Source organism: Babylonia areolata, chromosome 4, assembly GCF_041734735.1.
Source record: "Babylonia areolata isolate BAREFJ2019XMU chromosome 4, ASM4173473v1, whole genome shotgun sequence".
Classification (NCBI taxonomy): Eukaryota; Metazoa; Mollusca; class Gastropoda; order Neogastropoda; family Buccinidae; genus Babylonia; species Babylonia areolata.
The window spans coordinates 53,887,005-53,910,855 of record NC_134879.1 but is presented as its reverse complement, the minus strand read 5'-3'; the positions used below and the strand labels follow the sequence as shown (position 1 = coordinate 53,910,855).

General features: G+C 38.6%; 1 protein-coding gene across 2 annotated transcripts; it reads right to left on the bottom strand.

Annotated features, from left to right (window-relative positions):
• Positions 1-8,310: 8,310 nt before the first annotated feature.
• LOC143281744 (DNA repair protein RAD51 homolog 1) lies at positions 8,311-23,785 on the bottom strand. 2 transcript variants are annotated; one of them, XM_076587020.1, is made up of 10 exons: positions 23,730-23,785; positions 21,856-22,008; positions 20,519-20,656; positions 18,457-18,574; positions 16,810-16,901; positions 14,171-14,265; positions 12,273-12,386; positions 9,955-10,084; positions 9,109-9,230; positions 8,311-8,622 (listed from the first exon to the last, which is right to left on the bottom strand). In XM_076587020.1, exons 2-10 carry the CDS (start codon positions 21,937-21,939, stop codon positions 8,499-8,501), a joined length of 1,017 nt encoding a protein of 338 aa, XP_076443135.1. In that variant the 5' UTR covers positions 21,940-22,008; positions 23,730-23,785; the 3' UTR covers positions 8,311-8,498. The 2 variants fall into 2 exon arrangements, with proteins under 2 accessions (XP_076443135.1, XP_076443133.1); XM_076587018.1 differs by lacking the exon at positions 23,730-23,785 and adding an exon at positions 23,547-23,667.
• Between the last annotated feature and the right edge of the window lie 66 nt (positions 23,786-23,851).

Here is a 23,851-nt window from a genome sequence, read left to right as displayed (position 1 = left end):
ACCCAACACTCGTATTTTTTTAAATAGCTGTTGTTTGTTTGTTTTTTGTTGTTTTTTTTACAGGACTTTTCATATTTTGTTATCGTGGCTGGTGCGGGTCTTTTTCTGTTTACTGTTGTAAGGTGTGTTTTTTTCCATTCCTTGTCGCTTTAAAGTTTAATATCAGATCTGTTCGGTTGGTCAATGCATTCTAGTGTGTTTGTACATTGTAACTGGTTAGGGAAATGGATGAATGAACGAGAAAAGCAAGGGGAAAAAACAGAAAAAAGAAAAGCAGAAGTAAAGAAAGAAAGAAAGAAAGAATGTACATGAACATGCCAGTCCCTGAACCTCCTTCGTGTGTATATGCACGCAGAAGATATACGCACGTTAAAAATCATGTAGTCCATGTTAGCGTTCGCTGGGTCATGGAAACAAGAATATACCCAACATGCACATCCCCGAAAACAGAGTATGGCTGCTTACATGGCGGGGTAAATAAACAAAACAGTCATACACGTAAAATGTTAAATGTTACATGTTTGTCTCGGTCTGTATATATGAGTGCTCAGTTGAAACTAACGGATGATGACACAGGACTGAAACGAATGACTGAGCGCCCAATGGCAGTCGTCAGTCGGCTCTACCCAGGTAGAGAGCCTGTTGTGCAAATGACCCCGAGTTTGTAAAGCGCTTAGAGCTTGGTCTGCGACCAAAGATAGACACTATACAAGTATCCATATAAAATGAAACGCGACAAAAGAAACTGTCATGCATGAAAAACACCTATTAACGGGAAACAACCCAGTACAGTAAGAATGTATGAGTGCTGAGTAATGACCCTTGGGGGGACGGGGGAAGGAAGATGGCGGAGAACTGAGGCGGAGAGAGATAAATTTGACTCCGTACTGTGAACAAGTTATGCCTTATGGGCTGTTGCTGTTGAATGCATGGTCTACACAACCCTCGCACTGATGACATAACAGAGAGAGACAGAGAGACAGATGAGAGAGACAGAGAGAGAAAGAGAGAGAGGCACAGACGGCCGGAGACAGAGAATGTGCACAAATGATGAACTCAAAACGTGACACCAATCGCCAACAACACGATCGAAACAGGACGAAACAGGATGCGGCATTATTTCACGGCATGGCGCCCGTCACCGCACCAGCGGCAGCCACCGTGACCCGACCGGCCATAGAGGACATCAGGAATCTCCCTCACGCCCCTTCATCGCTTCACAGCGGTCCCTGGCTGATCGTAACGGCATCGATCACAGCCATTAGCACAGCCCTGGCCACTACATGAGCACAGTGCTGTATTCCCAACAGGGTCCGCACGCTCCGTCAGTCAATCCATTCACTCTGTCGTCATCGAGTTTCCCGTCTGTGCCCCCACCCGCACCCCTCCCGGCCCCCCTCCCTCCCTATCCACCTGGTGTGGGGGTTTCTTTCTTTTGTGGTGTTCCGTTGGCTCTTCCCCATGGTTGTTAACAAGATCTAGGGAAGTCAATCTTCTGGGTGGAGAGAGGTATTCAAAGTTCCAGACTTGCCAGCACTGACGCACTCGCGGAGACTCTTAACGATCATGACGTCCATGCTCACCCTACCCTACCCCCCACTTACAGTGCCTACGGGTCCTGATCTAACGATCATAACTTGCACATCCAATCTGCCCACTTACACTGATGCCCCCCCGGGCCAATACCCACGGACGAGGCCCGCAGCCCCCCGCCCTCCCCATCCCCTCCCAGACCCCGAAACTGCCGCGGCTCATCAGCCAGACTGACATTATGATGATTTATCTAGCTCCCTGTCGCTTTGAACGAGCTGCACGGACCGCAGTGATCGAAGTTGGCGAGCTGCTCGCGATTTGATGAAGACATAGCGCTCGTGAGAGCTGAGTGAGTGCATGCGAAGCTGGACTGGTTCTTGAAAACAAGAAAAGGACTTTATGCTTTTATGTCAGGTGTGCTCTCGTGTGCATTAACGTGTTAAAAAGTAGTGGATTAAAAAAATAAAAAAGGCTTTATCCATCACTGAATTATACTATTATTCCCGTGTGCACACTCTTGTCTAAAGGACGTTCCGTGTGGGAGAGTAAGGTGATAGCACATGTTTATAAAACATGTTTATGAAATACGATTATACACATTCAATGAGAAGTGGAGGTTGTTCCAAGATCAAGACTATGTAGAGAGCTTGTTTTTCTTTTATTACGGCTATCCGAAGAAGCCCATGAGGGCCGCGAAAATTTAAAGATGATTCAAGAAGAAATTTGTGTGTGTGTGTGTGTGTGTGTGTGTGTGTGTGTGTGTGTGTGTGTGTGTGTTTAATAATACGTGACATAAAAGAGGGCAATACACAGAGCAACAGCAGTGATATTCCTTTCCATACCACCGTATATGTGATATTTATAGAAACAGAACACATCGCATATCCCCAAGCAACGTCCCCCCCATGCTATTTAACAAATATGGTGGTAGAGCACAGTTAGCCTATATTTTCTTCTCCCTCCTAGACAGATATCGATTTGTTGGCTGGGGACGAGCTAGCCGTCATATTTTACGCGCTTTGTCAGTTTCAGAAACTTGCAGTCAGAAAGTTCAGAACCTCCTTTGCTAGAGAGGATGAGCCAACAATACTCGATCATATTAAACGTAGTCTCTATATCGTGCCATAATATGCTACTGCAGACACAACTTTCAGTCATAAAATGTTACTACGGTTTCAAACCATGAAAAAACAAACAAAACAAAAACCGCATCAAACCCGAAGAAAAGAAAGAACTCCGGAAAGAAATTATTGAAGAGAGAGAGACAGAGAGAGAGAGAGAGAGAGAGAGAGAGAGAGAGAGAGAAGATATTCAAAAACTTTATTACTCAAGGATCAAGATTTTAGGCACCACCCAGTCTTCCAATCTGTCCTTGTGACAACAATAACAACATTAACGATAACGACACAAAAATACTAATTTTGTTAACACTGCTACATCCACTGCTACTACAACGAAGAATGATCACCACCATCATCATTAACATCGTAAAAAGTAATAAAACGAACGCATTAAGAGAGAGAGAGAGAGAGAGAGAGAGAGAGACAGACAGACAGACAGAGACAGAGACAGAGAGGGACAGAGACAGAGAGAGAGAGAAAATTAGCATCGAATTCCGATCTACGAAATTTCTACACAGAAAGAAAGAGAGCAAATAACGTTGAATCAAACTGGCTAAGACAATCTCAATAAAACATCTTTATCTGATAAATACGAAAGAAAGAACGAACAAACCGAAGAATGAACGAGAGATTAAAAAAAAAAAAAAGAAAAAAGAAGAAAAAAAAAAGAGAAGCGAATGGAAGAAAGAAAGAAAAAGGAATGAAAGAAGAAATGAAAGAAACAAAGAGATAAAGACACGAAACAACAAAAAAAGAGGGCAGATAGAAAGAAACAAAGTAGAAAGGAATGTAGAATGTGAGAGAAAAGAAAGAAAAATAAAGTGAAGATGAGTCACATAATCTCTCTCTCTCTCTATATATAAATATATATACATGGCAAAAACCTCGTCGCAGATCTAGCATGCATACATATATTACGCATTTACACAAAACGTTTACCCGAAGGTGGGAAAAAAAACCCCAACTGTAAACAGAAACCTCTCATGGACGTCCGATTTCCACCCACGCCCTCTTCTGTGTTAAAAATAAAAAAAAAAAAAAAAAAAAATCTGCTGTGACGATCAATCATCCGCTGACCATGAAGGTATTGATCGTACGTGGCTGGCCGGAGTGTTGACGCCAGTCATGGCCATTCCCATGCCCACTATAGTGTCTGGTAAGCACTGCGTGCCGTCAATCATTCTCTCCATCTACTCTGTCTGTCTCGCCAGCCTGTCTCCCCTGGGAGTTGGCGTGTAGAACATGCTATTTTCGACAGGGTAAGGCCAAGCTTGCCAGGAGTGGGAGAAATTATACAAGGTTGCTGGACCTGCCTGGAAAGTGATGATCGTGATGTGTGGGGTGGGGCTGGGTTGGGTTGGGCGATGTAGGTGTGGTCAGGGAAGGGAGTCCTCAGATTTTCTTTCAGTTTGTTTTGCTAGGATTAACATCAGATACTGTATTCTACGTGTGTGTGTGTGTGTGTGTATTTGATATGTCTCTTCCATTACACTGCTCTTATTTTATTGTCCACTGGATATATATATATATATATCTCAAATGCTCAATTCCAGATCTTTTTCTAAATCCTTTGTTTACAGGTATGGTTTTTTTTTGTTTTTTTTAACAGTTATGTAGCAATCTATTCAAAAAGTGTGCGTGTGTGCGATCGTGTGTGTGTATAATTAAATAACAGTCCCTTGTTTTAGTATAAACGATTTTTATCCTTTCAACCAAAGCTGATTAAACAAGTGTGTTCAGCTGACTTTATAAGCACAAGAGAAAATCACCACTTGAGAAGTGCATTTTGCTGCGGTGTCACTAAAACTCGAAAAGACGCGAAAAGACACGAAAAGACGCGAAAAGACACGAAAAGACATGTGAAAAAAAATGTGAAAACGCGAAAAGACATCCGAAAAGAATGTGAAAATGCGAAAAGACACGAAATGTGTCTTACTTAAAAGACGCGAAGAGACACGAAAAGACATCTGAAAAGACATCAGAATAGATATTCCAGGACTTTTCACATTCTTTTCCGGTGTATTTTTGTGTCTTTTCGCATTTTAGTATGACCCTTTTGCTGCACTGGAATCGTGTTGGGCGTTTCATGGAACACAGGTGATCAGGTGCTGGGGCTGGACGTGTGCGTGACTCAGTACACATCACCGCCAAAGACCTGTTATCAGTCAATTCGTGTCAGTGGATGGAAACGTACAGTCATGTAGAAGGGGGAGGGAGAAGACAGGGAGAGTTGTAACGGTTCATTGAGCAGAGAGACGTCAGCAACTGTCAATAATCCTCAAACGTGCTGATGTCGCAGCAAGGGCTGGAGTGCTATCCGCTTTTCTCCAAGTTGATGGAAACGGGAATGAGTCACTGAGAATTAAATATCTAACAAGTGCAGTAAAGCCTTGCTGAGACAAAGAGACATAACTGCAAATCACCACTGTTTGATACTCCTATTCAGCTGGGTCTTGATCTGGATGCTTGGTTTGTCGAAGGAAGCCATACATAATGCAAATGATGTCATTGACGAAACTCTGCAGAGAGCAGAAATACAAAAAAGAAAAAGACACTACTTTTCTAAATAATGGAATTGTTTGTTATGAATTCATCAGCCCTTTTATACATCCTCCTTTTTCCAGCTTGCTTGAGGTAAACAAGAGGTACAGAAAGCAAGACCATAAAAGATAGGAGGTCACAACATTTTACATGAACACACATATGACATTGTTGCTTATAGTCCAGCCGATGCACAGTGCCGTATCAGACTGATCAACTACGAAAATAAAAAGCATGCAACTGCATTAAACACAAAACTGTCACATCTGAGAAAACAACTAATGCAATGGCAGAAAAAAAAAACAAAAAAAAAACAAGAGAGGCAAGGCCTTCAAGACTCACTTGTGATACACTTTAAAAAAAAAATCCAAGCTTTTTATGTATTGAGTATAATTTCAAAATGTAATGTTTAAGATGAGAAAGATCAGTTTAAAGCAAATTAACTCCCCTAGCATTAATTACAGAGTAATTTCCCTTTTTTTACTATCTGCACCAAAACGTTTGCAAAATAAATAAAACTTCCATGCTTAGCAAAAGAAGTTCCTGTTTGAACAAAAAATGATAATAATGACTGCTCTAGTTGTTGGGTCAGAATATCAGATCAAAGTGCCAAGTTTAGAGAATACAAAAAATATAAATATAACAGTAAATGCAGTTTGCATATAATCAGGCTTCATTCTTTATTTTTTTTGTGCCCATCCCAGAGGTGCAATATTGTTTTAAACAAGATGATTGGAAAGAACTGAATTTTTCCTATCTTTATGCCAAATTTGGTGTCAACTGACAAAGTAGTTGCAGAGAAAATGTCAATGTTAAAGTTTACCACGGACACACAGACAACCGAACACTGGGTTAAAACATACTCACTTTGTTTACACAAGTGAGTCAAAAAACCACCAGTTTGAATTCTTTCAAGACTGTACAATGCTCATTGGTTCCATACAAACAAAACATGTGAATCTAAAAGCTAATACAATGAAGCACAGGTGTGCTTATATGAATGGAAACAAAATTTAAGGATACATATGCTAAATCGCAAGGACTATTCAATCCACTGTACAGACAAAATACTTTCTTCTCTCAACAAGAGAAACTGAAGGGTTTCTTTTTTGTTGTTTGTTTTGCAATGCTAGATCCTGGCTGCAACAAGCCAACTATATTACACACAGATATACCTCTCTCAATATACACATACATACAAAAAAGAAAAACAATATTATTGTTGTTTTTAGCCCAGCTGACTGCAGGGCCATATCAGGGCTGAAAACACTATCAACCCTATAGAACCTGGGGAAAAAACAAATAAAACAAAAACAACAACTTGAAAAGAAACTGAGTGCAAATATAGTCATATTCATGCACATACAAAAATCCAGTAACAAAGAGAGTGATACAAGACAGAAATTTCAAGCACAGAATTTAAAAAGACAGAGATACTGTCTGTACTGAAACCCCCCCCCCCAGTATATCCCCATGGGGGAAAGGAGAAACAAACTGTGTCTGTGACAGCATGTGTGCGAACATGCACACACTAATGTGTGAATAATTAAAATTGAGTACTATTTCACGGAACATTCGGAGAGACGTCCTCTAAAGCTCTTCTGTATCTTTGGTCTTGGTGGCAGTTTCAGTTTTAAGTTTCAAAGAGGTGCTACACCATATCTGCTGTATAAAAAAAAAAGAAAAAAAAAAAAGGGAGCAGATGCCTGATCTTTGTGTAAACCCAGTGCACTGATAACGCCTCGACAGCCTACCCCAGGTTTGTATAAAAGGAAACGAAGGAAGGGGAAAAATTGTGCTAACGGTTAACAACTTTGCTAAAAATCCATTTAATAAACAGTGTTAATTACCGATTTGAACAAAGTATGCCTACATACAATACAGAATTACATAATTCCTGTCTGACTAGATTTCAATTTCAATAACTAAACGTTTGACTGGGATCATATAATCATGAATATCTACCACAACAGTATGTCTTTTGGGCATCTGATTTATTGTCCACTGCGAATGTGAGTACGATTGTTTATACACAATCATCTGTCTGGGTTTTCAATTTGTGTGGCAGTGGATGGAGCATACAGTCACATGAAAGACAGAAGGTGAACAGAGGAGAGAGGGGGCAGGGAGAACTGGGTGAAAAGCTCATGTGCAAAGAATAGCTGGCAAATGTCAGTAATCCGTTTGTGTGCATGTGCCGCAGCACATAGTGAGGGCAAATGTCAGTAATCCGTTTGTGTGCTTATGCCACAGCACAGAGGGGGGGCAAATGTCAGTAATCCGTTTGTGTGCTTGTGCCACAGCACAGAGGGGGGGCAAATGTCAGCAATCCGTTTGTGTGCTTGTGCCGCAGCAAAGAGGGGGGGCAAATGTCAGCAATCCATTTGTGTGCTTATGCTACAGCACACAGTGGGGGCAAATCCAATCCTCTCTCAGCTGATGGAAATGGGAATGAGAATCAAATATCAAAAAAGGTTTTGCTCAGACAGTTTCAGTTTCAGTAGCTCAAGGAGGCGTCACTGCGTTCGGACAAATCCATATACGCTACACCACATCTGCCAAGCAGATGCCTGACCAGCAGCGTAACCTAACGCGCTTAGTCAGGCCTTGAGAAAAAAAGAAAAAGAAAAAAAGGTGAATAAATAATAGATAAGTGTACATAAATAAATAAATAATAATTATAATATAAAAAAGGTAGTAATAATAATAATAAATAAATAAATAAAGACACACAACTTCAAACCACCCCTATTTAATGCTTCTATTCAAGTAGGTCTTGATCTGGATACATCTTTGTCGCAAGAAGCCATAGATAATGCAGACCATATGCAAACAAATATATTTATAGATTGGCAGAATGACAGCAGTAGCAGAGGTGGAAGAACAGCTATGGATATTGTATCAAAAAAACAAACAACAAAAACCCAGCAAACTTACACACAAATAGCAAAATAGATGATGAATACACACACAGATGCATGCGTAACTTCATGAACCATGAATTTTTCAAAGTTGTATTCTCACTGGACATGCAGCCATACTATCATTCAAAACCCACAACAGAAAGCATACAGCACTTCATAACAATCACAGTTTATTCAAAAACATTCTGAAATACAATATTGAATCTTATCCACCTACTGTTATGATGCAGTTTTAAACACCGACCCAGTGGAAACAGTTTATGAACACATCGCGTACTTGAAATCACCACCAACTCTATCGTAGTAATAGTTTATTTGATCAATACAATCATCAGGTCACAATTCTGCTAAAAGCACCGAAGAGTGTGACCAATGAAAATCAGTCTTTAGCATCACCAATCCCATCAGCACCAATAGCAAACATGGCTTCCGCCTCTGGGAGACATGGTGAATCGTAGATCTTGCAGATTCGAGTCTCACCTCGGCCTTTACGGAGATACAGTCTGAAAACAAGAAAATGAGGGCATTCATGGATGATTTTTAAATATGTAACCGGACTATTCTAAGTGCTAAACGTGAGGAAATTACCTTTGGCAGAATCTGTTGTATCTTTTCTTTTCTCTCAACAGTGACCTCTCTCAAATAACTGACCCCAACATCTCTAACTATTTTCAACTATAGTAATTATTTTCAACCAGTGAAACTGCTTACAAGCAAAATGGTTTGGATCATAAACTGTGACAACTGGAGTGATATTGGGCAAGATGTCATAAGAGAAAGAATGATGGAGATCCATATATAACATCACTCACAGGTTTTGAATAATGATATAACCAAACAATTGGCTGCTGTTTTTATACATTCAAAACTTGATTCAGGGGTTTAAAATAATAATGAGTACAAAAAAAATGAACAGTTGGCTGCTGTGATTTTGAACATTCCAAACTGACCTTTCCCTGAAGGGCAGCAGAGAGAGGAAACGATCTCACCTGGTGGTGGAAGCGTGGGCGACGATGTTGCCGCCAATCGGTTTCTTTGGGTCAGCGTTGAACATGGCTGCCCCGTCCACCTGAGCTACCACCTGATTGGTCATCACCACGGCAACTCCGTACTGCACACAAGTTGTAGCACATGACAGTGTCTTGTGAAGATGTTTTCTGTTTCTGTTCTCCACTGTTTGGAATTGTGAGATGTTTGCTTTATTGTGTTGCAACGAAATGCCTTAAAATATTATTTGAATTCTTTTTTTTTTTTTTTTTAACCTCGTAATAAAACTTACGCTCATGTATGTGATGCTAATCATATCATGTATCTTCTCCTTCTGCGTTCGTGGGCTGCAACTCCCACGTTCACTCACATGCACACAAGTAGGCTTTCACGTGTATACCCCACCATGTAGGCAGCCATACTCCGCTTTCAGGGGTGTGCATGCTGCGTATGTTCTTGTTTCCATAACCCACCGAATGCTGACATGGATTACAGGATCTTTAATGTGCGTAATTGATTTTCTGCTTGCGTATACACACGAAGGGGGTTCAGGCACTAGCAGGTCCGCACATGCTGACCTGGGAGATCGGAAAAATCTCCACCCTTTACCTACCAGGCGCCGTCACCGAGATTCGAACCCAGGACCCTCAAATTGAAAGTCCAACACTAACCACTCGGCTATTGCGCCCGTCATATATCATGTATCTAATCAAGACCACACAAACATGAAAATGATAATAAACAAAAAAAACCCCAAAACAACTCCCCCCCAAAAAAAAACCCAACAAAACACAAACACAAAGCTGAATAAATAAATAACTATTCAAATCAGATTCAAGATCACAAACCTCATCAGCAAGCCTAAGCAGCATGCGCAGAAATCGTGCCAAGTGCATCTGTCGAGCGGACAATTCTCCTCGACCGGAGTAATCAGTTCTGTACAGAGCTGTGGCACTGTCCACAATGAGGAGTGCATATCTGAAATGGACAGATTGCATCAATTCATTAACAGTCATTCAGTGGTGGTGCCTCCACAATGAAAGTTAAAAAAAACAAGAGAGGCAAGGCCTTCAAGACTCACTTGTGATACACACACACACACACAAAAAATCTAATCGTTAAAATGTGTTCTGTATTTGTTATTATAAAGCTTCGCGTTAAAAAAAAGAAAAAAGAAAAAAAAAAGTCCTAACCAGATTTGAATTAAGTCCCCTAGCATTAATTACAGAGTAATTTCCCTTTTTTACTATCTGCACCAAAACAGTTTGCAAAATAAATAAAACTTCCATGCTTAGCAAAAAGTTCCTGTTTGAACAAATAATGAATGCTCTTGTTGTTGGGTCAGAATATCAGATCAAAGTGCCAAGTTTAGAGAATACAAAAAATATAAATATAACAGTAAATGCAGTTTGCATATAATTAGGCTTCATTTTTTTATTTTTTTGTGCCCATCCCAGAGGTGCAATATTGTTTTAAACAAGATGACTGGAAAGAACTGAATTTTTCCTATTTTTATGCCTAATTTGGTGTCAACTGACAAACTATTTGCAGAGAAAATGTCAATGTTAAGTTTACCACGGACACACACACACACACACACACAGACAACCGAAGACCGGGTTAAAACATAGACTCACTTGTTTACACAAGCAAGTCAAAAAGGTTGAAGATCCCATAGCTTTTAAGGCCACAGGGGCAATGAATTCATATTCACTGTGTCTAGGGCTTTGCTAAGGAAGGTGGGGCCCAATCCCCTGCTTCTGCTATATCAACTCTCTCCATACGAACGGCGAAAGAGACGACGTTAACAGCGTTTCACCCCAATTACCATCATCAAAATATTGCAAGCGGAAGGCTCTTATACTGAAGAGGTGAATGTTCACAAAGATACCACAATTCTGACGAAGGAAGCTAGAGGTTGGGTCATTCAGACACCCACTGGACATCCGAGGGGTCTGTGTAGAGGAGAAGAGAGGACTGGCCGTACTGAGTGAGTTAACCTACCCCAACTGAAGTCAGGTACCCATTCACACCTGGGTGGAGTGAGGAGAACAGATGTAAAGTGCCTTTCCCAAGGGCACAACTCCATGCAGAAAAGGTAGTCTCAAACTCTGATCACCGGTGAAAACTGGATAAAAAGTCTAATGTCTTATGAACTGTGCCAAGGCGCCTACACAATATCTGCACTAAATGAGAAACGCTTAACATACACTCATACTCGCATATAATTATACACCATCACACACATACAAAGCCCAATCAATACATTATCATTTCCCTGTCTCTGACCCCTCATCCCAAATTTTCCATTTTTCTCTTAAAATTGCTCCATGTTTCTGTCCTTTTTCTTAAAAAAATCAATCAAAAAAAATCAGTGAATTATTAGAAATAAAATATTTTGTTTTTTCGGTATCAAGACACACTTTAAGCATACAGATTAAGATGAATCTGAATGATGCAAAATGTAGAGAGAGATTTAAAACAGAGCAACATCAATATCTTTCTCAAGATCTAAGCCTGTGTAAATAAGGAAGCACGGCAGAGCCAAACAGAACTGAGCCACAGTGCACACAATGTGGAAATAAAAGAATGATCATCATCATTTCTAACAAAATAATTCAGAAAAAGATATTCAAAAACATAAATTCTGTATGAAAACATGTGTGTGTGTGTTTGTGTGTGAGAATGTGTGCATGCATGCATATGTGTGCGAAATGAAACATGAGCAAGAAAAATTAATACACAGATATATCCATACGTTCACAATAACTTAATCAATATCAAAGCCTGCACACACACACACACACACACACACACACCTACATTGTTGTAGGTTAATACATGTTGATATGCATATACATATTCTCCTTCCCATGACACCTCATTCAATACACACCACAACCTCTTTAGACCTTTTTCTTATAATACACTTTCCCCCTGATACATAACATGAATACTTTCTTTTTACGCTAATATTCACATGCATTCCCTTTCTTTTATCCACTTCTTTACTCCTTTCCGTCTAAAAACACTTATAGTGAATAGACGTTAAACTGAAGATAACACACATACACATTCTCTCTCTCTCTCACATCTATATATATATTTTTCAGAGGTATTTCATTTGAGGTCCCACTGTTGTGAGGGGCAGCTCTACAGCGCTGACCTAGATTCTGCCATCATGGCAGCAGCCTGTATGAGCAGTTGTGACTGGTGGTCGCTGTTGTAGGCACGGGCGTAGGCCACATTGTCCAGTACGTCACTGCCCTTCAGGCCATACCTGATCACACACACATTGTTCAGTACATCACTGCTTTTCAGTAAATATCTGAACACACACATTGTTCAGTATGTCACTGCTTTTCAGTAAATACCTGAACACCCACATTGTTTAATACATCACTGCTTTTCAGTAAATATCTGAACACACACACATTGTTCAATTGTTCAGTACATCACTGCTTTTCAGTGAATACCTAACTCATGCAAATTGTTCAGTACATCACTGCTTTTCAGTAAATACCTGAACACACACACTGTTCAGTACACTACTGTTTTTCAGTCAATACCTGAACACACACATTGTTCAGTATACCAATGCCTTTCAGTCAATACCTGAACACACACACACACACACACACACACACACACTGTTCACTAACAAATAGTTCAGTAAATCACAGGCTTTCAGTCTATACCTGAACATTCTTCAATCACATAATTTTATTGTGTAGCAAATAACCAGAACTGTCCTTTATTCAACAGCTGCCCACACAAGCATTTTACAGCCTCACATTGCCTTGCATACATGGCACATGCTAATCATTCCAACCCTGCTTCAGTCACATATTGTGTGACACATCATGGCCTTCCGATCCATGCTTATCTACATGCATCTTTGAGTCACATACATGACATTTTTGTGCATTCACATATTCTCTTTCAGTTTATACCTGTTTGTACAAACACACATGAGCCATCTCTATCACTCTCTTTCGATTCATACCTGTCCTCACAACACACTGACAGGCTTACACACTCTTAACACATGACTGCCTTCAGGGTTCGAATTTAGCGGATGCCCGGGTGCAAATGCTACTAAAAGTTGGCTTGGGCACGCAAATTTTCTGTTGAGAGTGCCCACTTGGCGCTCAAAAATTGATTGAGGCGAAAGAAAATTAATTAAAAGACACACCAAGAAAGCAAGCTCGAACGCAGTCGATCAAAATGTTAAGTGTCGTCTGCTGCAGCCTGCTTCACGGAGCAGCATATTTGCGCGTCTGCAATCGGATGTTGACGTTCATGGCGTGTTAACGATGAATGATGTTTCCCATCTTCAATATTGAAAGAAAGGCTCCCGAAAATGAGACAAAAGATCAGGATGACAAAAAGAATAAATGGCAGGAGTATGAATCAAAGCGCCAGCGCGTATACAATGAAGTCTGGCAGAAAGACTTTCCTTGGCACACGGTTGAAACGAAGGAAGATTTTATTTCATTTTATTTGCTGGCACTCAAAACCACAACTGGGCACTCAAATGTTTTGTCCAGAGTGCCTGACTGGCACTCAAAAAATAAGTTAAATTCAAACCCTGGCCTTTCAACTATTCAACCCGCATTTTCTTCCCGACATATTCTTTAACATCATAATGTCCAGCACATCACTCAATACCTTTCGTTTCGTACCTTGAAACATTTACATCCTTTGTTTATGACAATAATTTGTGGTTCCCTCCCTGAATAAAATATCCAACTGTCCAACTTACTGTTTACCACATGTACACACACACACATGCATGCACATCCAGGCATGCGTGCACATCACACACACACATAAATGCACAAGCACACACATGCATGAACATACACACTCATACATAAATGCATATATACACACAAATGCATGTGCGCACACACATGAATGCAGTGCTCACACACACATGAATGCATGTGCACACACATATGAACGCATGTGTGCACACACACATAAATGTATCTGCAGATGCACACACATGCATGTGCACACACACACACACACAAACAACCCAGCACATTTCTGACCTACCTATCAGCCACAGCCAGCAGTCTTTCAGGTCGGAATGTGCCTTCAGTGTCTATGTACATGGCTTTCCCCTCTCCTCCACCCATGTCGATAGGCAGCTAGAACATGACAGCAAATAAAGCTGCTTCAAACTTCTTTTTTTTTTAATCACATAACCTTCACCAATATCTGTAATGACACACTTTATCTGTAATAAACATTCACTGAAATGAAATAGATTTACACCTCTTTTTTCTTCTTCTATCAATTATGACTTTCATTCATACAGTTATATAACAAATATTAATTGAAATAAAACAGCTTCAAACCTTTTAAAAATCATATAATGTTTTCACCACTATTTTTCATAATATATAATTATGTAACAAACATTCATTGAAATAAAACAGCTTCAAACTTTTTTTTTTTTTTTTAAACTACATGAATACTTTCACCATTATTTTCAATAATAAAAGAGTAATAAACATTCACTGAAACAAAACAGCTCCAAACTTACACGGTTATTTTCATCAATGCAATGTAACAGATTTCACTAAAATAAAGCTTCAACTTACTTGTCATCTAAGAATACTCAAATACTGACAAATACCAAAATAACTGGAAAAAAACAACAAAATGTGTACTTTCTGCTCACTGATTATTACAAGACCAGCAGAAATGGTTAAATGGAAAAAAGTGAAGACAAAACGTTAAATTAATGATATGGAGTTCAGTCTTTTTGTCACTCGGTTTGTTTCATACTGTTTCTTCAATTAGCTGATTAGCAGGCTGTATCATAAATGGAACATTAATGGTGAAGACAGTTTCTTCTGGTGAATTTTCAGCCTAAAGTCAGTCTTAAACTTGGTCACTCAAAGAACAAAATGAACTGCATGTTAGTTTTTATATTCTTTCGATGTAAAATATAGATGGCTTCATGAAAACAAAGGTGCATTAGAATCACTGAGAGGAATATCTTCAGTAACAGGGGAATATTTGGATGTTGAGAGGCATGTTTTCTCATTTAACATTAGTCACATTTAGTGTTTCAGTATCAGAAAAAAACACATCAATCAAACAAAAAACAACAACAAACAAAAACCAGCACATTTCTTTCGATATCCAAATATTTTTTACCTCCCTTTCTTCTACAGTACATCTTAAGAGTATCTTTTCAGCTGTTACACACTGTATTGTTATACAGTTGGTCAAAATCTTTTTTTTCTTAACAAGAAAGGGCTTGTATGCTGGACACTGGCTTTTACGCTCTGACACCTCAGCAGCCAAGGGTCATGTCAATCTGTTCCTTCTCACCTGTCTGAAGCTCTGATTAGTCCCTGATATTTTTCTCTCCACCTGTCTGAAGCTCTGATTAGTCCCTGATATTTTTCTCTCCACCTGTCTAAAGCTCTGATTAGTCCCTGAAAATTTTCTCTCCACCTGTCTGAAGCTCTGATTAGTCCCTGATGTTATTTCTCTCCACCTGTCTGAAGCTTGGATTACTATCTGAAATTTTCTCTCCTCCTGTCTGAAGCTCTGATTAGTCCCTGATATATATTTTTTTCTATCCAACTGTCTGAAGCTCTGATCAGTCCCTGATATTTTCTTCTTCTGTCTGAAGCTCTGATTAGTCCCTGATGTTTTCTTCTTCTCCTGTCTGAAGCTCTGATTAGTCCCTGATGTTTTCTTCTTCTCCTGTCTGAAGCTCTGATTAGTCCCTGAAAATTTTCTCTACACCTGTCTGAAGCTCTGATTAGTTCCTGATATTTTCTTCTTCTCCTGTCTGAAGCTCTGATTAGTCCCTGATATTTTTCTCTCCACCTGTCTAAAGCTCTGATTAGTCCCTGAAAATTTTCTCTCCACCTGTCTGAAGCTCTGATTAGTCCCTGATGTTATTTCTCTCCACCTGTCTAAAGCTCTGATTAGTCCCTGAAAATTTTCTCTCCACCTGTCTGAAGCTCTGATTAGTCCCTGATGTTATTTCTCTCCACCTGTCTGAAGCTCTGATTAGTCCCTGATATTTTCTTCTTCTGTCTGAAGCTCTGATTAGTCCCTGATGTTTTCTTCTCCTGTCTGAAGCTCTGATTAGTCCCTGATGTTATTTCTCTCCACCTGTCTGAAGCTTGGATTACTATCTGAAATTTTCTCTCCTCCTGTCTGAAGCTCTGATTAGTCCCTGATGTTTTCTTCTTCTCCTGTCTGAAGCTCTGATTAGTCCCTGAAAATTTTCTCTACACCTGTCTGAAGCTCTGATTAGTTCCTGATATTTTCTTCTTCTCCTGTCTGAAGCTCTGATTAGTCCCTGATGTTATTTCTCTCCACCTGTCTGAAGCTTGGATTACTATCTGAAATTTTCTCTCCTGTCTGAAACTCTGATTAGTCCCTGATATATATTTTTTTCTATCCAACTGTCTGAAGCTCTGATTAGTCCCTGAGATTTTTTTCTCTTCACCTGTCTCAAGCTCTGATTAGTCCATGTTTTTTGTTGTTTTTTTCCACCCCACCTGTCTAAACTTCCTGTTGGTCCCCAATAATTTTTCTCTCTCCACCTGTCTGAAGCTCTAAGTCCCTGATATATTTTTTCTCCCTGCCTGTCAGAAGCTCTGATCAGTCCCTGATATGTTTTCTTCCTTAACACTTTTTACACGCAGAAGAGGATTCACCTGACATGTGACTGCCATGGTGTGACATAACTGGGTCTTCCCTGTCCTGAACTCTCCAAAGATCTCTGTGATGGACCCCGTCTCCACTCCACCTGCCCACAGCAGTGATAGTAACAGCCATTCATCAATAATGACAGTAAGAGCCATTTGTCAACAGTGACAGTGACAGCCATAGTGACAGTGACAGCCATTTGTCAACAGTGACAGACACAGCTAATCATCAATAATGACTGATAAATTCATCAAGAATGACAAGCACAACTACTCAACAGTGACAGTGACAGCCATTTGTCAACACTGGCAGACACAGCCATTCATCTATAATGACAGTAACAGCCATTCCTCAATGACAGTAATACAATAGCCATTTGTCAACAGTGACAGTGACAACCATTTGTCAACAATGACAGACAGCCATCATCAATACAGACAGTGACAGCCATTCATGAACAATGACAGACAGCCATTCATTAATAAAGACAGTGACAGCCATTTGTGAACAGTGACAGACACAGCCATTCATCAATAATGACATAAGATATATATTCATCAAGAATGACAATCACAGCAATTCATTTACAATGACAGATATATTCATCAACAATGACAATCACAGCAATTCATCAACAATGACACATCCATACATCCAAAATGACAACCACAGCAATTCATCAAAAATGACACATCAATTTGTAAAGAATGACCATCACAGCAATTCATCAACAATCATGTCAATGAAAAGTTATAGCCATTTGTCTTCAGTGACAGTAACAGCAATTAGTCATCAATAACACAGCTATTCATCAACAATGACAGCTAGCTGTCAACAATTCATTCATCAATGATTACAGTGTCAACAGTGACAGACACATCCATTCATCACGATCAAAACAGTGAGAGACACTGCCCCTTGTGACATAATGCAGTTTTCTGCTTTCTTCTCCTGATACTGCTGCAGATGATCAGAAATTTGGTGTCCATTTTTTTTTGGACATGTCAAGTGTCCAGGTGCTGCTGATGGGTTAGGACTTTCCAGACATATGATATGGTGGCTGTGACGAGTGTGAAGTATAATCCTTACCAGTGTAACAAGCATTTTACTTATGGATCAGTTAATGTTGCCATGTATGCCAAGTCTCGCTCACTACGATCAGCTTTGGATCCACTCCACTTACGCATATCCAGATTCAAACTCTCGACTGTTGGCCGCCGTTCTTTCTCTGTCTCTGGACCTTGCAATTGGAATGAACTTCCTCTTTCGCTTCGTCAAGTCTCCACACTCAGCTCTTTCAAGTCTGGCCTTAAAACCCACCTCTTCCCAAAATAGCTCCCCTTCTCTGCCTCTTCCTTGTCTTTAGTTTCTCCAGTTTTAGAGTTATGCATGCGTGAGAATGACTGGTGCGAAAGCGCTTAGATTTGTCTCTGCACAAGATTCAGCGCTATATAAGTACCATTATTATTATTATTATTAAGTCACGAACATACATAACAGTACTTCAAAAAAACACTACCAAAGAAAAAAAGAAGAAAAATAACAGTCAAAATATTCCCCATTATTCTTAGTATACTAGCAAACCTGTGTGCTGGGAAATAATGCTGGTTGATATCTTTTATATATTTCTTATTCAGGACTAATGGGCTTCTTACCTTGCAATAACTTATCCAGTTCCTTGGATCCTGTGGTGATCTGAATAATCTCTGAACGCTTCTGGTGGAATTCTGTCGCTGTTGTAAAACCCATGGGAACCAGTTTGGCTGCCTCTTGCTGCATATATATATATATATATATATATATATATATATATATATATATATATATATATATATATATATATATATATATATATATATATATAAATCACACACACACACACATAAACACACACACACACACAAACAAAAACATCTACACATAAAAATATTTACGTTCTTTTTTTAACACCTGTTCTTAAATTCATGTGATAATGATATCATAAGAACATAGGACGAGAGTGTGTGTGTGTGAGTGAGTGAGTGAGTGTGTGTGTGTGTGTGTGTGTGTGTGTGTGTGTGTGTGTCTGTGTGTGCATGTGCGCACGCACATGTGCGCGTGTGTATGAGTGAAATATACTTGAAAGTAAAAATAACAACAAAACCTTAATGAAAAGAAAAAATGTATTCACATCCACATGACCCAAGCATGCACACCTAAACACCACCCACAAACATGCAGACACACAGAATCACACACACAGAGCTAAAACATTGTCTGTCTAGTGTCTTGTTTGGACGATTCTAATTTCTTACAAGTTACATTTTCACAGTGGAAAAAACCCAACTATATTAGACTGATTGAAAATGATATGGTCTGCAGCATCTTAAAAACGATTAAAAAGGAATACAAAATAAGAATTTTTCTCTTCAAAAAATAAAACTATTCTAGCAAAGACAATAGATGGAGTGTGGCTAAATCACAGTAAATTATTTCAAATTTTCTTGTCATAAGTATAAAAAAAAAATTTTTTTAGAAAAAAAGAAAAAAAAAAAAAAAGCCAAAAATGTCCCACATCAATGATCAATATTATTTCTTCACAGCTGCCTGGAATGTTTCAAAATCTGGTTTGGTGTCTTTTTTTTTGGATTCCTAACCAAATAAAAAAGAGTAAAAAAACAACAACAAAAAACAAAAAAACAAAAACAAAAAAACCCCACCCATTCCCTGTTTATCCTCAAGAAATAAAATAAGATTATTAGAATGTTAAAATACAAGGAAATGAGAAGTTATAATAATGTAGTCCTATCAGCTTACATCTCTGTCTTCATCACAAGCAAAGATTGTAAATATTCCTGAAAAAGGCTGGCGTAGTTAAACTTTGAACAGAAAAATTCCAATAATGCTAACACTTGTAACCCTCTACAAAAGATTTGAGTAGGTTACAGCTAAGGTAAAGGGAAATAACACCCTTTACTAACTATACTATTGGGAGTGACATAAGATTTTTCTTTCCTGTCTGTTACTCTCTACTCAACTTAGTTCTTGGAGATAGTTACAAAGTGATAAACATGATATCAGCTGATCAACTGAGCAAAACAAGTTTGATATGCTATTGTTTAGTAAGTAATGAGTCAATAAATTGCAATTTTACAATAAAAGTAATTTAATTAACGGAAATCAGAGAGTGAGACTGACTCACAGCCAGCTGGAAGATATATTGAGTAAACAGAGTTGGAGCACATCACTGGTAATGCTGAGAGAGCTGCTAAATCCAGGAGCTCAGTTGTTGCCATTTTGCTGAAACCCCTGTTTCTCAGCTGTGGTAAATTTGAGACTGATTCAAGGATGTTACTAAAGATCTCAGCTCCACCTCAGTTTGGAGTGGGCATATATACATACAGTAAAATAGATTTGAACAACAGACCTCACCCTGAACCAACCCTCACTAAATACCTAAATACTGTTGAAGAAAGAAAGCAAAAAAAGAGTGTAAATTAAAAATTAATTGAATTAAACATTGACTGAGATTGTCTTGAGGCTTGGAAGTGAGGGACTGATTACACACTTGTAAAAGTAAATGAATAATATACACCCTTTCAGAAAAGCTGAGAGAAAACTTAGTACATAAATATCACTGAGAAAGGCACAGCATACAACCTCTGAACAGAATTCCAACATTTATCAAGCGCAGATGGATCATTTGTTCACAGTCCACAGCAGAGAGAAATAACTGACCACTATTTTGTCGGCCTTGGCCTCACTGATGCCTTTGATGGCCAGCAGAGTCTTCTTGGGAGCGAAGGCCACCGACTCCACTGTGTAGAAGCCAGCCTCCTCCAGTTTCTTCACGTCTGTGCCGCTGATGCCATTGCCCTGTGAATACACCACCACCAGTCAGCTACTGGTTTCTCTTCTGGGTACATGTATTCAAAAGTTTGAACTTACTATATATTTATATAAAAACAAAAAAGAAAGAAAAAAAATATATGACTGGGAAAAATCACTTATAACATTTTACAAAGATGAATACTTTATTATAAAGGGACCATAAGAGATCACCTTTCTATAAAAGGACAAGACAGCATGTTTTAAATTTTCTGAGTAAATTACATAAGAAGTCTCTTCAGACAAGCATGATGGATGTCAGTGTTTACAACACATGCACACCTCTGTGTAGCAAGAGACCAATCAGACAAGTTGTAAACATTTCTTCATGCAGTGTTCTAACCTTGATGTGCTTAGTCATGGTGTCTAATATTTGTTCCTTGCCTTTGGCCTTAGCCTGATGGGGTTGTTGGTTGTAATCGCTGATGCCAATTGTCACATCAAGACCGAACAATTTTTCTTAAACAACATTTACGTTTATGAACACAAAGAATGTTATCACATGATAAGAACAAACACAAAGAAAGCAATTTTCATCTAAATATTTAATGTTGAAGAAATTTTGCTGTTTTATATGCACAAAACAAATGTATGACGGACATAATTTTTACACAAAACATTTTCCAGCAAATGGAACAACAGTCATAATGTCAACAAAAAATTAAGATGAACCAGCATCAGAGTATGACTGACAGCATAGCATTACTGTATCTCATTCCCTGTAGTGATTACAATGATATATCTCACTCAGTCTTATGATTAAGACTAAGTTTTTGCTGCTTGAATATTAATACAATGATCTTTATCTATCTTAATCTGAAGAATAAGATTTAAGAAAATCCAACTTTAGGTGGAAGAGACAAATGAGGAGAGTCACAGAGGTTATCATAAGAGATTAATAAATAAACATAAAGCTAGATTAAACAGTAAAATGAATAACACAACACAGACAATGGCAGTGATACACACTAAGCATTTGCGTCTACTGATATTAGACTGATTAACATTATGAAAGTGACAACAAACACTGAAACAGTAACACCAGTTCTGCTAGAAACAGAAGACTAAAGATTCTAAAAGAAATAAGAAATGAACAGCGCTTGGTGACTTGCAGTGACAGACATGCTGAGAGGGAGATCCTAGAGAAAGAGACAGAGGCACAAACACTACACAAAGAGACCAGCAACCTCCAGTTTAGCAAGTGGCATGGGGCCAAAGGTGTCATCTTCCACCACTGTGTTTTGCTCCTGTTGCTGTTGCTGCATTGCCATCTTGATCTGTTGGTGATGATTCCTTTCTTTTTGTTCAAGATGTTTTTTTTCTGCGCTGTCTTGTTCCACCTGCAATGGAAAAAAAAAGATTTATAACTGTCAGACCAACACACAAAAGGAAGCAATGCTGCTGATCGATCAGTAAATCATATCTTTTCTGAGGAAAAAGATAGTGATCCTGCCAACGTACTCCAATATCAAAAGATGCGGATAGTGATATCATTTAAACAGAAATGGAAATCAGATTGAATACACAAATTGTAAATTGTTACACATGTCACCAAAGTGTGAAAGTACACAGTATGAATAGATATATATCTCAGACTATTATAAAAAAAAATTCTGTTTGATGCCCACTGCCAGATTGCTAATGTGACCAGGTTATTTTCTGACATGATTATATCATAACAAGACATCACTAATTTGACTAAGACTGCACTGTAGACATGCTCTCTGTGTGGAGAGCAACCTGAACTTCACAGAGAAATCTGTTTTGACAAAGAAGTGAAAGAATGATACAGTACAAACCAATACAATAATAAGCTGCTATTCAATTCAGTGGTAGTATTTAGCATGACACTGAAAACAAAAGGACTTGAGTTAAAGCAACCAGGCCATGGTACCCCTCTTCCTCCAACAGGCCTTTTCTAAGCCTTTTTTATGATAAAGTTGCATTCTCTGTTTGTTCTATAAAGCTTTATGCTGCTCAAGATCATAAGAAGAAATAACGTAAGCCATAAGTTTAGTGACCTGTTAGCTTTCAAACAATGTAAGCCATAAGTTTAGTGACCTGTTAGCTTTCAATTGAGATTAATTTTTTTTCTTCTTAAAATTTGCAGAGCAATCACCACAGCAATGTGTCACTGTCAATGTTTTTGCTGTAAAAGTGTTAACTGAAAAGAATTGGTATTTCAAAATTGCTCATTCTTGTTAATCCTGTATCCACTTTGAATATTCATATGCAGTGAACATGCTGATGGCGTAGTCAAAGTCATTTTATGTGTTTGGCCCAGAATTTGTATTTCTTTGCTTTTAATAATAACTGGGAACAACCCAATAACATTTCCAAGTTCTGGAGCCTCAATGAAATGAACTGTTCATGATCCTGAAATACAGCTTAATCTGGAAGACTTACATTGTTACAACCTATTGTGTTGAGTGTTCATTTTTTTTCCACTATGTTTAATCCAATTTTGGTACTGGCAGATAATGAGATAATGTATTTTCAGAGAAAATGAGTCTGTTAGTCTTAATCATGTTTATCACACACACACACACATACAACTAAAACATCAGTTTATTACATAGCCTTACTTTCTTTACACAAGTGAGTAAACAAAATTAAAAAAGAGAAAAAGGGCCTAATCTCGTAACTAAAATACTAACTTAAGGCAAAAGAGGACAAGTAAAACTTTGAAATAAATCATGATAATTCTAGTTTCACTAAAACCCGGTTTTGACCTAAGATACAACAAATATGAATAAAGGAATAAAATCAATTATTCATTGTTATGACTCGAATAGAATTTCAACAGCAATTATAATTATTGTGAAACAGTTCATTGAGCGACGAGTTTACCAATTAATTTGAAGAAATGCCACTCAACTGTACGGTGAGAGTGCTTCAAGTTGTAGCTGACTGATAAAATCGCTTATCACAAGTTCAGCTTCCGATCATACACAAACAACAGCGCCGAAACAACAGCAGTGGAAATACAAATATGCACACAAATGCAGAAATGATCTATTAATTATTACTGACGTAGTGAAAGTGGTTACAAAATACTTACACCTCCCGCCAAGCATACGTCACACAACAATCACAGTGCTTTCCCTTGATTGTTTGTTGACTTTTCACTTGCACAATGTCTAAAGACAGAATATGAAAACGTTTTACTGCATTAATCGTACT

Coding starts and splice junctions, on each gene's coding strand:
- LOC143281744 (XM_076587020.1), bottom strand. CDS start 21,939: ATGGCAATGCAGCAACAGCAACAGGAGCAAAACACAGTGGTGGAAGAT. Junction 14,266..16,809: donor CCATGGCAGTCACATGTCAG/GTGAATCCTCTT, acceptor GTCATGTTCTAG/CTGCCTATCGACATGGGTGG. Junction 12,387..14,170: donor CTGCTGGCTGTGGCTGATAG/GTAGGTCAGAAA, acceptor GTGTGTGATCAG/GTATGGCCTGAAGGGCAGTG.